This window comes from Petaurus breviceps, unplaced genomic scaffold, assembly GCF_028583685.1.
Source record: "Petaurus breviceps papuanus isolate PSGF00001 unplaced genomic scaffold, PetGlider_PUasm1.0 229, whole genome shotgun sequence".
Taxonomy (NCBI): domain Eukaryota; kingdom Metazoa; phylum Chordata; class Mammalia; order Diprotodontia; family Petauridae; genus Petaurus; species Petaurus breviceps.
Window position 1 is genome coordinate 38,111,378 of NW_027185903.1, and position 13,204 is coordinate 38,124,581.

Here is a 13,204-nt window from a genome sequence, read left to right on the forward strand (position 1 = left end):
GCTTAAAACTTATTTATTCTGGTGTCCTCTTGAAGCTCTTCTTATCGTTAGTGATATTGTTATCCTCATGTACAAATAGCAGACATCTGGGACAACTCACATAATCATTGGATTTATGGGGAAAATTTGACTTAATTTCTGCCAAAAGTGAGGGAAAAAAAAAGATGAGGAAAGATGTACTTGAAATGCCTGTATTTTGAGGAGGGGGAAGAAAAAACTAAGTAGGTTTTTAGTGACTGTTTTATTAAGACTTCCTAAAGGAAGTCTGGCTTAAAGATCTCCTGGAAAGTCGGAATTGAGAGGCCCGCTCAGCTAAATAAATTCTCTTTGTACCTTTGGCAACAGTATTCAGTCCCTGTTCCTTTACTTCAGATTCTGACTTCCTCAAATTACCACCCTTTTGGCAAAGCAGACATTTCTCTTTCATAAAAGGTCAAGGATAAATGCAAATGTGAGTTAGAATAAAATATACTTCACATAAGAGGGTATTCCAATTGGGTCTTTAATGGGCTAGTATGGGAGAGTTTGTATTCTTAGAAAAACGAGGGCTTACATTTAAAGGACACCAATATAATCAGCCTTTTAAAGTCGTGACAATAGGGATAGAATAAGGTCATGAGTAGTTATTAAGCACTTTCTGTGTACTAGGCACTGTGTTAAACACTGGGCACCAGCAAAAAGAAAGGGTTTGAATTGTCTCAGCCATACTTTATTGAGCAGTATCCAACAGGAATGAAAATGATTTTCAGTATATTTTTTTTATAGTTTAAATTAGGATTTCATTGGTAGAAAAAGTTAGTTCATAGTTTTGAACACTACTTTGTGTCATGATTTTAATCACAATTTTCATTTTATTGAATTTTTTTAGTTACTGAATTTTTTTTTTAACATTTATCTCTTGTCTCTCTTTTTCAGATGATTCTTGGAGAAGCCCTGTCTGTTTACTATAATCTCTTGCATTCAAATTCCTTTGTCAGGAATAACTACATAGCCACTATTTACAAAGCCATTGGGACATTTATGTTTGGGGCAGCTGCTAGCCAGTCCCTGACAGACATTGCCAAATACTCCATAGGCAGACTGCGGCCCCACTTCTTAGCTGTCTGTGACCCTGACTGGACAAAATTCAACTGTAGTGATGGCTACATTGAAAATTTCCCATGTCGGGGAAATTCAGTAATAGTTAACCAGGGAAGGTAAGTGTGAAATATGTTGTTTTGTGGGGAAACTTTTCTTTTGGAGGGGGGAACGCAAGGTAATTGGGGTTAAGTGACTTGCCTATGGTCACACAGCTATTAAGTGTGTCAGGTGTCTGAGGCTGAATTTGAACTCAGGTCCTCCTGACTCCAGGGCCAGTGCTCTATTCACTGAGCCACCTAGCTGCTCCAAAACTTTTATTTATTATTTGATATTCTAAGTTTTATCTTTTGTGTTCATAGTCCAAAGAGTAGCCATCATGTGATGATGAGATATTTATTATTAGTTAGCCAAATTAGCATGGTCACCAGGAGATTCTTTTTTCCAGTTTCTTCATTTTTCCTTGTTCCTGTTAAGAACATTTAGGTGCAAAATTTTCTGTCTCCAGCTGTTTTTCATATAACAAAGCATGAAAAGTTGCATAACATCTTTAAAATTTTTTTCAGATCTGAATTCTCTCCCTTAGACAACACCCCTCCTCCCCATGTCAAGCAAAATAAATTCCCACATTTGTCATTCCCCTTCCAAGAAAACAAAAAACAAAAGAAAAGAGAGTTGTAATCTTTATTCTTGAATCTATCACCTATTTATCTGGAGATTATAGCATGTTTCATCATGAGTCCTTTGGAATTGCAGTTAGTCATTTTATTAATCAGGGTTGTTAAGTCTTTGAGAGTCTTTGTGACCTGGTCCTGTTTGCTTCATCAGTAGATAAAAGCCTTTCCAAGCTTCTCTGAAACTATCCCATTCATCATTTCATACAGCACAATGGTATTCCATAGCATTCATGGACCATAGCTTGTTTAGCTGTTCCCCACTTGATTGGTACCCCCTTGGTTTCCAATTCTTTGCTGTCACAAAAAAAGCATCTTTACAACTTCTCAGTGTTCCAAGAGAACTGAGAGGTCATGTAATTCAACACCCTCCCACCTCTCCCTTCTCGGTTTAGTAATTCCTTCTCCAGGATCTCTGAAGGACCGAAGGATCCTTTTAACTTTCACACCTCAGTCTTTTTAGAACAGTATTAAAATGTTGATGACTCCTGCACAGGGACAGCCCTTCAAGTACTTGTAGAGTATATTTCTGATATCCAGACTAAATTTTCCCAAGATGCTGAGACCTCATATGACAGGCTTTCTTATTGTTCTTGATTTTTCTTCTTAAAAAATGTGAAACTCAGAATTGAACACAGATCTTCCTGTTCGATTATTATTTGAAGGCAATAAGAAGATGACTTAAGTCAGACACTGTATTTAACAAAAAGACTCAGTGGTAGAATAGCACAAGGCTAATACTGGCGAGGCGGTGACTGTTTGTGTTGTTGATCAATGCCAAATTGATGTTTCCTCAAATTTTGAACCAGTCCAAGGAAAGAAAAGATAATGGTTATATGGAAACCTAGTGGAGTAAAATACTCCTATAACTTGCTTTTCCACTTAACATTCTTCATCTGAAATGTGAAGAGCCACATTCCTCAAGTGAAAGTAACTTCTAAGAAGTAGATTTATTTAAAAGTTTCCTCATTTCCTGTAGACAGACCACTGTGATACTATTTAGTGAATAGTGTCAACTTACTCCATGGGGTTTTACAAATCTTTTTATTTTTGCTTTTTGAAGGGGGGAAGGCAGGGCAGTTGGGGTTAAGTGACTTGCCCAAGGTCACATGGGGTTTTACAGGTCTTAAAGGACATATATGGTAAATAGATATTTATTGAGTGACTAGAGAATCTTTTGGTGGTTTTTGGGGGTGTGGTAATTGGGGTTAAATGACTTGCCCAGGGTCGTACAGCTAGTAAGTATCAAGTGTCTGAGGCCAGATTTGAACTCTGATCCTCCTGACTCCAGGACTGATGCTGTATTGGCTGTGCCATCTAGCTGCCCCTAAACCATTTTAACCATGTCCCTAATCATCTCCAAGAGAAAATGCATCTGGTTGGCACACCATCAGGGTAGGGTTTTAGGCAGTCACCAAGACTGTGAGACGCACTGACTCCTGCCAACCTGTGTCAGGAAACCTGGGGACAGTCAGGTTGCATGGGAGAAGGAAGGAAGTCAGATCACACTCTCCATTACAGGGATCTGCTACTGTGCCCAGCAGGAGTAAATAGTTCTAGAGATTGGGGCTTGGGACCATTTAGCTGCCAAAGGTTATAGGAATTAAGAACAGATTTTGACTCATTCATTCTTTCTAGTTTCTCAGTGTTCCAGTTTACTGCCTCCCCCAAGCTATTTTTTTTAAAATTAGAATTCATTTTATTTTTCAATTAATAAGCTTCCCCACCCCATTCCTAGGGAGGTAGGGGGAGGGAGAAAAACAAACCCTTATAAGAAATGTGCATACTTGAGCAAAACAAATCCCCACATTAACTATGTTGGAGATTTTTTTCCAACGGTTTGCGTCCGTGATCTCTTTGTCCGGAGGTGAGCGGCTTCTTCGTTGTCCTGGAGTTGTGATTGGTCAAGTGCAGTGGTCTGAGTTGTTAAATCTTGGAGAGTTTGTCTTTACAGTGTTGTTTCTGTGTTTATGTAAATGTTCTTCCCTTTACTTTGTCATTACTTCATCCAAGTCTTCCGAGGTCTCCCTGAATTTGTTCATTTTGTTGTTCTTAAAGCATACTAGTGTTCTGTACATTCATATACCATCACCTGTTCAGCCATTCTTTGCCACTATGAAAAGAGTTTCTAGAAATGTTTTCATGAGTATGAGTCCTTGTCCTCTGTCTTTGATCTCCACGTGGCACAGGTCCAGTAGAGGGGCAGGTTTCCATCCTGGTTCATAGGATATGTAGAGTTTTGTGACGTTTTGTGCATAGGCCCAAATTGCTTTCTAGAATGGTTGGACCAATTCACAGTACTTTATTCACAGTCGTTTATCAATGTGCCTGTTTTGCTCTGTCCCCTTTGACAATTCTTATTTTTCTTTTGTGAGGTGGAAACCCAAATTAGCTTTAATTTGCATTTATCTTATTAATGATTTGGGGAATTTCTTCATATGGTTGTTGGTAACTTGCCTTTCTTTTATAAAAAGCCTGTTCATTCTTTGACTATTTGCCAATTGGGGAATTAATTCTTAAACATTTGAATCAGTTCCTTTTATATGTTGGAAAAGGGGATGTTTATCATAGAAACTTGCTGCAAAGATTTTCCCTTCTCTCATTCCCTTCCCCCCAACAGTTTCCCTTCTTCATGACAGATTTTTTTTAATCCAATTTTTTAATTTTTTGTTTTTTAATTTTATGTAATAAAAATTGTTTTATATTCTGTGATCCTTTCTGTTCTTTGCATATTCATGAACTCTTCCCCTGTAAATAGATTTGAAAATTTTCCTTGTTCTCCTGAAATTGCTTATGTTGTAACCTTTTATATTTAGGTTATATGTCCATTTGGTACTTATTTTGATATATGATGTGAAGTATTGTTTTAAACCTAATCGCCATGTTGTTTACTAGTTTTCCAAATTGTTTTTGTCACTCTTTTCTCTAGTAGCTGGGATCTTTGGGTTTATTGAATAGTCTCTTTTCCTTCTGTATTTCGTATACCTAATTTGTTCCAATGATTGAATTTGCTTTCTTTTAGTACTAAATTGTTCCAGTGATTATCACTTTATATTTCGATTTGATACCACTAGGCTCCCTTCCTCCCACTTTTTTGAGATCATTGACGTTTCGTTTCTTCACATGAATTTTGTTATGGCAGTGAATAAGTAAATTAATTTAGGTGGTTTTGTCTTATTTTTTTTTTTAATGTTGACTCTACCTGCCCATTCCGTTATTCAGATCTTTATTTGTGTAAAAGTGGTTTGTAATGGTGTTCATGTTTTGTGTGTGTGTGTGTTTGTGTACATGTGCCAGTAAACTCTCAAATATTTAATGCTTTTTGCAGTTATTTTAAATGGAGTTTACCTTTCTCTTCCTACCAGATTTTATTGGTAATATATAGAAATATATAACTATTTGTGCATATTCTTTTTTTTTATTGTTTCAACAAGTTTTTTTCAAAGATGATTCTTGCTCCTATTGATATAATATTCCCCAGAGGCACTAAAGTACTAAATCTGTCATTGAGTTCAATTAGAATTAGAAAACTGTAATGTAAAAACATAGTCTAACTTCAGATAAGCACTAATGGCTCCTGATTGAATGGGAGAGAATTGTTCATATGTTTTACTATTTGTTGACTAGTCAGTAAACATTTATTAAACATTTACTATGTTCTGGACATTGTTCTATGTCCTGAGGACACAAAGAAGGTAAAAAACAGCCCCTACCCTCAAGGATATCATAGTCTGATATGGAAGACAACATGCAAACAACTGTGCTCTACTGAGATGTAGACAGGATAAAATGACAGTAATCTCAGAGGGAAGGTGGCCCTAGCATTATAAGAGATCAATAAGGGTTCCTTATGCAGGGAGAACTTTTAGCAGAGACTTGAAGGAAGCCAAGAAGTTGAGCATTCTGATATGGGGGCCAGGCAATAAAAAGGCACAGAGATGAGATGGGGGATAGTATGTGTGTAGCTGATTGCAAGGTCAAAGGTCTGGTCATCGCTGTGTGTCCTTGAGATGGGGCAGAGGGACTGAGTCAGACACTGAACTCATTGAGGAAGTAAAGGTCCTGTCCTGGAGGTCAGTCAGTAACAGCTACCAGAATTGTGATTGGGTGGTACAAACGGATCACTAATCCTCAAAGTCGCAGTGATGGTGTTCAAAAGACAGTTTGGAGATGGCAGTGGAGGGCGAGGAGAATTCTCAGTCCCTACCAGGACCTGATAACCTGGAAGTGTGGAAGGAGAAGGCAGGCAGTGATGGACGGCATGGCCAGGGATGTCATCTCACGTCATGTCGCATCATGTCATGTCATAGTAGGGATCAGAGTCTCAGAGAAGAGTAAGAAAAGGAAATGGTTCAGATGAAATCGGGTTTCTTACCAGATTTACTAGAGAACACCAAGAAGGGGTGGACAGTATATGGTCACAGTTTGGGGAAGGGGCTTGGGTTGAGAGGGATGAAAACAAGGGGAATAGGCAGAAGAGAAATGGTAACTAGGAAAAGGGTTTGTACACTGATAGCTGGGGGTTCAGAATCAGTGCTGTAGGGAGAGTATGTCAAGGTGGAAGTTTCTTGGTCATTGAGGAATGAATTCAGGAAGATCCGTGGCTGGACAAAAATTCACTGAAGGGTGATTAGACTGTTTGGGGCCTACCTTTGATATCTAGCCTCGTGGCAGGTGATGATGTGGTATCCCGTGAGGGTTGGAGCGCTTGAGGGAGTATCAGGATTATATTTGAAGTCCTGTAAAGGAGGGCAGGAGTTGGGAAGGAAGCTGAGCTGTAGCCCCAGGATTTGAGATAGGAGACTGAAGCTGGTATGTCAGGTAGCTGTGGCCTGGGATCTCTGTGGAACTTTGGAGAGAAGGCCCTGAGGCTTGGTTTGGGGCTGACACCAGGAAGGACTCTGAGAAAACTCAGCAGGGAGGAATGAGTGTGTGGGCAGGTGGACTGGATGTCCCAGCTAGGGAGGCACAGAGGCTACAGGCAGGGAGGTACCTTAGGAGGGTGGGAAGCACTATTTCCTGGGAAATTGTAGAGTCAATGATAGCTCCCAGGCAGAGTCTTGAACATTTATTTGGGGGTCAGGGCTACAAGGGGTGTCAGATTTGTTAGACACTCCTTGATGCATCCCAGGTTCATTGTAATTACATATGAAATTTATGATTATTATGGTCTTACATTCAGAACTATTTTTCCACCAGGATTATTATTAATGGTGATCCTGTATTTTGGCAAATGGAGGCTTTGTTCTTTTGAACTAGAACTCTCTCCAGATGGCAGTTTGTTTTGGATGGAGTATTTCCCTTAGAAGAGCTCTATGTTTATTTCTTCATTCCAAAAAGTGTAAAATTGGCTTCATGATGGTATTTTTTGCTGACTTGCCAAATCCAGGTAGGAAGGAAGCAGCAAGGCCAGATAGATGCCTTTAAGAGAAAGTAAAAAAATACAGAAACTGGATTTGGAAATGCTAAATTACTGGGATCCCCCCAATTTTGCTTTTAATTGTAAGGGGAAAAATAGAATTTTTGACAAAAGACTTCATAGTTGATTTTCATGCTTGGAACATTTTGGAGATTTTGACATTTGTCTCTGGTAACTGTAAAAACTTACTTCTTCTTCTTCTTCTTTTTTTTTTTTTGCTTTTTTTTGGAGGGCAATTGGGATTAAGTAACTTGCCCAAAGTTACATGGCTAGGGTGTTAAGTGTCTGAGGCCGGAAACGAACCCTGGTCCTCCTGACTCCAGGGCTGGCACTTTACTCACTGTGCCACCTACCAGCCCAAAACTTACTTCCATAGAAAAGAAAAAATTGGAAGTAAGAGATAAATTGTCCAAAGACAGTGAACATGAAAGTCTTGATTAATTAAAAGAACAAATTAGGTGTGGTAGCTGCCTTACCAAAATAGAACATCAAAACCTAATTCTATAAAGATAAAGTAATAGTAAGAATAGTTAAGTGATCTCATGTAGTCTTAAATGTAGGTATATTAATATGAGTTCATCAAATGATTTTTGATGGCAGAATTTTGCTTTTGGTATTCAGCAGCATGTACTGACTTCTGTTTAATGCAATAAGCAGAGTATTTCTCCATGTCCATTACCTTTGGCAGCCCTTAGATGTAGCACAGAGAGTATAGGAAAAACAAGGGAGTTTGTAATGGAAACATAAAGCTATGAGAATCCATTTTCTTCCCTTCTTTCCCCACCCAGTTGGAAAAATACAGCACAGGCTTAAACCTATTGAATCCAACTGTCTCAGTTGATGACTCAGTTTCATTCCTTTCATTAGAACAGAGCCTTTGAAAGCCATACTTTTGGGAAGAGGAGAGGGAGTTGGGAGAAGGGTGTTTTTTCCACTGTAATTTCTTGGAAGAATGTCAGAGCTATGAATGAAGAGTGGGTATTCCCAATTCATTTGCTTTTGTTCTCCAGAGGGTATTTCGTTGAGGTTGCAGAATAGTGACTGAACTTCATTTTAAATTATTGGGAAAGCAACTGTAATTTATTTACCAGTCCTTTGATTTTTTTTTCCCCAGGAATTTTAGCTTACCCAGACATCACTGCAATATCATTTAGAGAAGATCCTTCTTAATATAAGCTCACAGGGCTTGCACACATTGTAGTGTTCATCCAGTGCCCCTGCTAGTTCCCTAAGTGGTCTATTTTACGGTTCCATTTTCTAATTGAGAGTAGAAAACGAGGCTTAGGCTAGCCCCAGTTGTCTTATATATGGTTTTTAAGAGATAGTTTAGGGCTAGAATGCCCACTTACAGTGGCAAAACTGTCATTAGAACCCAGGTTTTCAGACTTGGAAGTGTGGTTATCATGTTGCCTTAACCCTCAACTTGTACTTTGTTTTCTAGCTTTTGAAAAGGGAGAGAATCTTAGAAAATCCTTAATGTTATAGAAACACTAAGGAGAATGGCAGGAGTTGATGAGATACATGGTTGGAGAGGGAGGGAGAGAGGGTAGGGCAGAGATAAGGGGAGGAAGACAGTCATAGGCATGACCCAGTTCTTCCATACAAGGCCTTTTTTTTTTTTTGGAGGGGGGGAAGGCAGGGCAATTGGATTAAGTGACTTGCCCAAGGTTACGTGTCTAGTAAGTATTAAGTGTCTGAGATCAGATTTGAACTCAGGTCCTTCTTACTCCAAGGCTGATGCTCTATTCACTGTACCACCCAGCTGCCCCCCCCCCCCCCCGCCCCGGCTTCTGTATCTTCTATGAACTTTAGAAAACAAACCAAAAAACAACTATTAATTATATTTCAGACATACTGGTTTCCTTTGTGACCTTATGTATTTTATTTTAGGTGTTTAAAACACATTCTTAGAAGGGGCTTCATTTCATTGCCAAAGGGCTTAACTACACAAGAAAAGTTAAGAATCCCTTCTCTAGGGGTGGCTCAGTGGCACAGTGAATAGAGCGCTGGCCCTGGAGTTAGGAGGGACCTGAGTTCAAATGCGGCCTCAGAACTTGACACACTAGCTGTGTGACCTTGGACAAGTCACTTAACCTCAATTGCCCTTGGGAAAAAAAAAGAATCCCTTCTCTAATGGGTCTCCTTTAGGATATAGTCACTTTTTGACAGTTTTTCTACAATAATGTGTCCGTTACCAATTGGGATAGTATTTGCAAATACTTAGAGGGTGATGTGAATAAATCAAATGGATTTAATCTAAGGCATCATCAAAAAGGTGAGCTTGGTACATGATGAATGCTTAATAAATACTTGTTGATATGGTTAAAAGCCTAGGCACTGGGGCTATAGACACAAAGAATTACATAGTCCTAACTCTCTCCCCCTAACCCTCAAAACTCCGTCTTCAGGAAACAATATGAAACAAAAGGCATAGGAAGGGTTTCCTTGCTACTGAGACCAAGGACCATGCCTGCAGAACTTGGCCACAGAATCACCTTTGGTGTTCATTTCTTAGTCAGCTCTCATTTGGGCCCTGCCTCGGAAACTGAAGTTCAGGACCATAGAGGACCATTCTTTTTCCTTTACAGTTAGATGGAAGTGTGACAGGGGACTTCAGATTCAGGCAAACATAGACCAAGGTTTTTGAGTCTGCTCTTTACCCCTTATATTTTTGTGGCCAGAATGTCCGTTAATAAATTAGTACCATCCTTTTGAGTGAAGTTACGTCTCTTTCCGGTTCTGAGAGTTGGACTTCATTTTTGTACCTAATATTTAAAGGGTAAATGCTGCCCAGGATCTCCTTGTATAAAAATAAAGGATTTTTTCAACAGTAAAGTATTATCGTGCATACTTTTACAAGACCCTGAGTAAGAGTGAGTCACATGTGAGGAGATGAGTCTTGCTTTTATTCTTATGGTGTGTGTGCTACAAGTGTGAATGTCCAAAGAAAGTTGTGTAGGAAATGTATGCACAGTATTGTTTCAGTCCTGTAAAGCACAGGAATTGGAGCATGAGTCATGAATCCCCTTTCTTGGCTTATTTTGGTAACATACCTTTTTTACCCCCAGACTTGTCCTCATTTAGTTTGTAGACTTGTTAGTAAAACATACATGTATAAGGAGATTGAAAATGGAGAAAATTTGGGTCTCATGTATATTTTTTTATAACTTGTTTTTAGTAATAATAAACATTCTTTTAAATAAAACCTCTCAAATCCTGTTAGTGGATGATTCAGAGGCCTTGAATACTCTTTTGCAAAGTCATTGATTGAACTCAGTTGACCTCAAGAAGCGTTTGTTGGCTGCTGGCTAGCATGCCAGCTACCAAGCTAAGTACCAGTGGTGCAAATATGAATATGGGATAGGCCCTGAAGGCAGGAAGCAGCCATTCTCTTTGGAAGCCTGTGGGTGTTTGTGTGTGTACACTTACACCAGTAAGTAAATACAAATTAAATACAAAGTGAGTGTAGGGGTCACTGACCTTTGGAAATTGGTCTGTTCTTAGAAATAGTCAATGCAAATGAACGAAGGCAGGGCATGCACTTGGAAGAGGGCCCGTTCCTGGGCAGTATGAAGTTGTGAGAAGGAACGATCATGTCACCAGTCTCATCCACGACTTGTCACTTGCACCCTCCATCCTCTTGTTGTCTTGTTCCTACCTTCGATAGCTCTTAAATATGTTCCTTTCTTTCCATACACACTGCCACCACCCTTGTACAAGCCCTTATCATCTCAGCTGGTCTGCTTCAGTAGGCTGGTCTCCCTCTCTCAAGCCTCCGTGCACTCCAGTCCATTCTCCCCACTCATTACACTCCAGTGGCTCCCTGCTACGTACCTCCAGGATCAAATATTTGCCTGTTTGGCCATGAAAACCCCTTCCTACCTTTCCAGTCCCTTACACCTTACTCCCTTCCATATATTCTGTGATCTGCTGTGCTTAGAATGCTCTGTCTCCTGGATTCCCTGGCCTCTTTCAAGACTCAGTTCAGATCTCACCTCTGCAGGAGGCTTTTCAGTCTCTCCTCCTTCCCCAATTGTCTTCCCTCTGAGATTATCTTCCATTTGCACTGTCTTCATCATCCTAGTAATTTACATGTTGCCTTCATCTGTTTATATTTTAGCATAAGGGCAGTTTTTGTTACTCATCTGTTTCAGTCATGTTTAATTCTTTGTGATCCTGATTGGAGTTTCCTTGGCAGAGATACTGGTTTAGTTTGCCATTTCCTTCTCCAGCTCATTTTACAGATGAGAAAGCAGAGGCAAACAAGGTTAAGTGACTTGCCCAGGGTCATATACAGCTAGTAAGTGTCTGAGGCCAGATTTGACTATTTGAGGTCAGTCATCCTGACTCCGGGCCCAACACTCTATCCATGTACCACCCATCTGCCCTAAAGGTAAGAGGGAACCATTGAAACGTCCTGAACGTGTCCATACCTACGCTTCAGAAAATCACTTTGGTAGCTGTGAGGAGGATGGATTTCAGAGGGGAGAGACTACATGCAGGGTCCCCAATCTAGCTCTAGTAGTAGTCCAGAACTGGGAGATGATGAGAGCTTGACCAAAGGTGATTATGAGTGGAGAGAAGGGGTTGGATTCAAGAGATTTTAAGGAAATGTAACTGACAAGACTCGGCAGCAGAGGAAATATAGGTTGAGTGAGTGAGAGCAAAGCACCTAGAATCATAGGGGTAGTCAGTTTAGAAAGCTTTCTGTGATGACTCCTGGGTTGTAAACCTGGGTGACAGTAAGAAGGATGGTGCCATCAACAGAAGTAGCAAAGTTAAGAGGTGGGGCTGGATTTGAGATACCTATTGAACATCCAGATGGACATATCTAGTGTTTGGATATTTGGAGATGAGAATTTGTCAGGGTTGGAGATAGATATTTGGGTCATTTACATCCAAATGATAGTTGATCACTTGAGCACATGAGAAAGGATATAGCCCAGGTCCTGAGTTACATCTTGGATCTGACAAATGACTTCCGTGACAGAGAAGTGTCACAAAACTCCTGTCAGTAGAAAGTGTTGTGAATAGAGTATGATCATCAGTATAGTTTTTTTGTCAAAAACTGGTTGAACTTGAGCTCAGTGGGATTTTCTCACTATTGCATACGTTATTGGTATAATGTAAAATTGCACGTAGTGAGTAATGAAACATAAAAAAAGGGATTGGATTTGTGGATCCATAGACCACATTCTTGCCGGTTTTTAACCCCCACGTATTAACTGGGATGTGTAGCTCCATAGTTCTTGATGCTAGTTGACTTGAACACCTCAGAGCCCCAACCTACAACAAAAATCTCTTCAGCAAGACCTTACTTTTGAAGGGTCCTTTTGAGACTAGAAAGAAAAACAAAAGCCAAACCTTATTTTAGAACTACTTAATAACTCTTCATTTTATGCAGAGATAACTCTAGCTGCTGGATTTTAGTAGGTTTTGCTTTAAAGTTTCCCAGTGCAGAAAGCTCTTGGTAAGTTTTTGTGGGGAGAAAGAGAAATTAAGCATTGGCTGGAAATTTGTTGAACATTTATAGTTTAAAATTTGTGTGCATATTTACAGAATGAGTTAGCTCTTTCCATGAGTCCTGTTTCTAAATGTGCAGTGTTGGCACATAACTGCGGCTCAGTGTTGCTGTTTCATTGTGGTGGTGTATTACTTGAATGTGTAATTTTCTCTTTTTCTTTTGGATTTTAAATGAACAAAGCAAAGTACAAAAAAGTATGTTTTCTACATTTTCTCTGATACCATTTTTTTTTTTGCTCTTTGGAGAGGGGAAGGCAGGGCAGTTGGGGTTAAGAGATTTGCCCAAGGCCACACTGCTAGTGAGTGCTAAGTGTCTAAGGCCAGATTTGAACTCAGGTCCTCCTGACTCCAGGGCTGGTGCTCTAATCATTATGCTACCTAGCTACGCCAGATATCATTGTTAAGTCCTGATTTATAGAACTTATATCTACTTATTATCTCCCAAATAGAATGTAAGTTCTCAATGAGTAGGGATTATTTCTTTGTGTCTCTATGGCTTGACTCAGCTTGA

General features: G+C 39.6%; 1 protein-coding gene across 5 annotated transcripts in view; it reads left to right on the plus strand.

Annotated features, from left to right (window-relative positions):
• Positions 1–13,204, plus strand: part of PLPP1 (phospholipid phosphatase 1) — a 131,536-nt gene that overhangs the window by 75,943 nt on the left and 42,389 nt on the right. For all 5 annotated transcript variants that reach the window (XM_069096513.1, XM_069096511.1, XM_069096512.1 and 2 more), the window contains one exon: positions 916–1,196. In XM_069096513.1, coding sequence (XP_068952614.1) covers positions 916–1,196 — 281 coding nt within the window. The remainder of the gene's footprint in view (positions 1–915; positions 1,197–13,204) is intronic.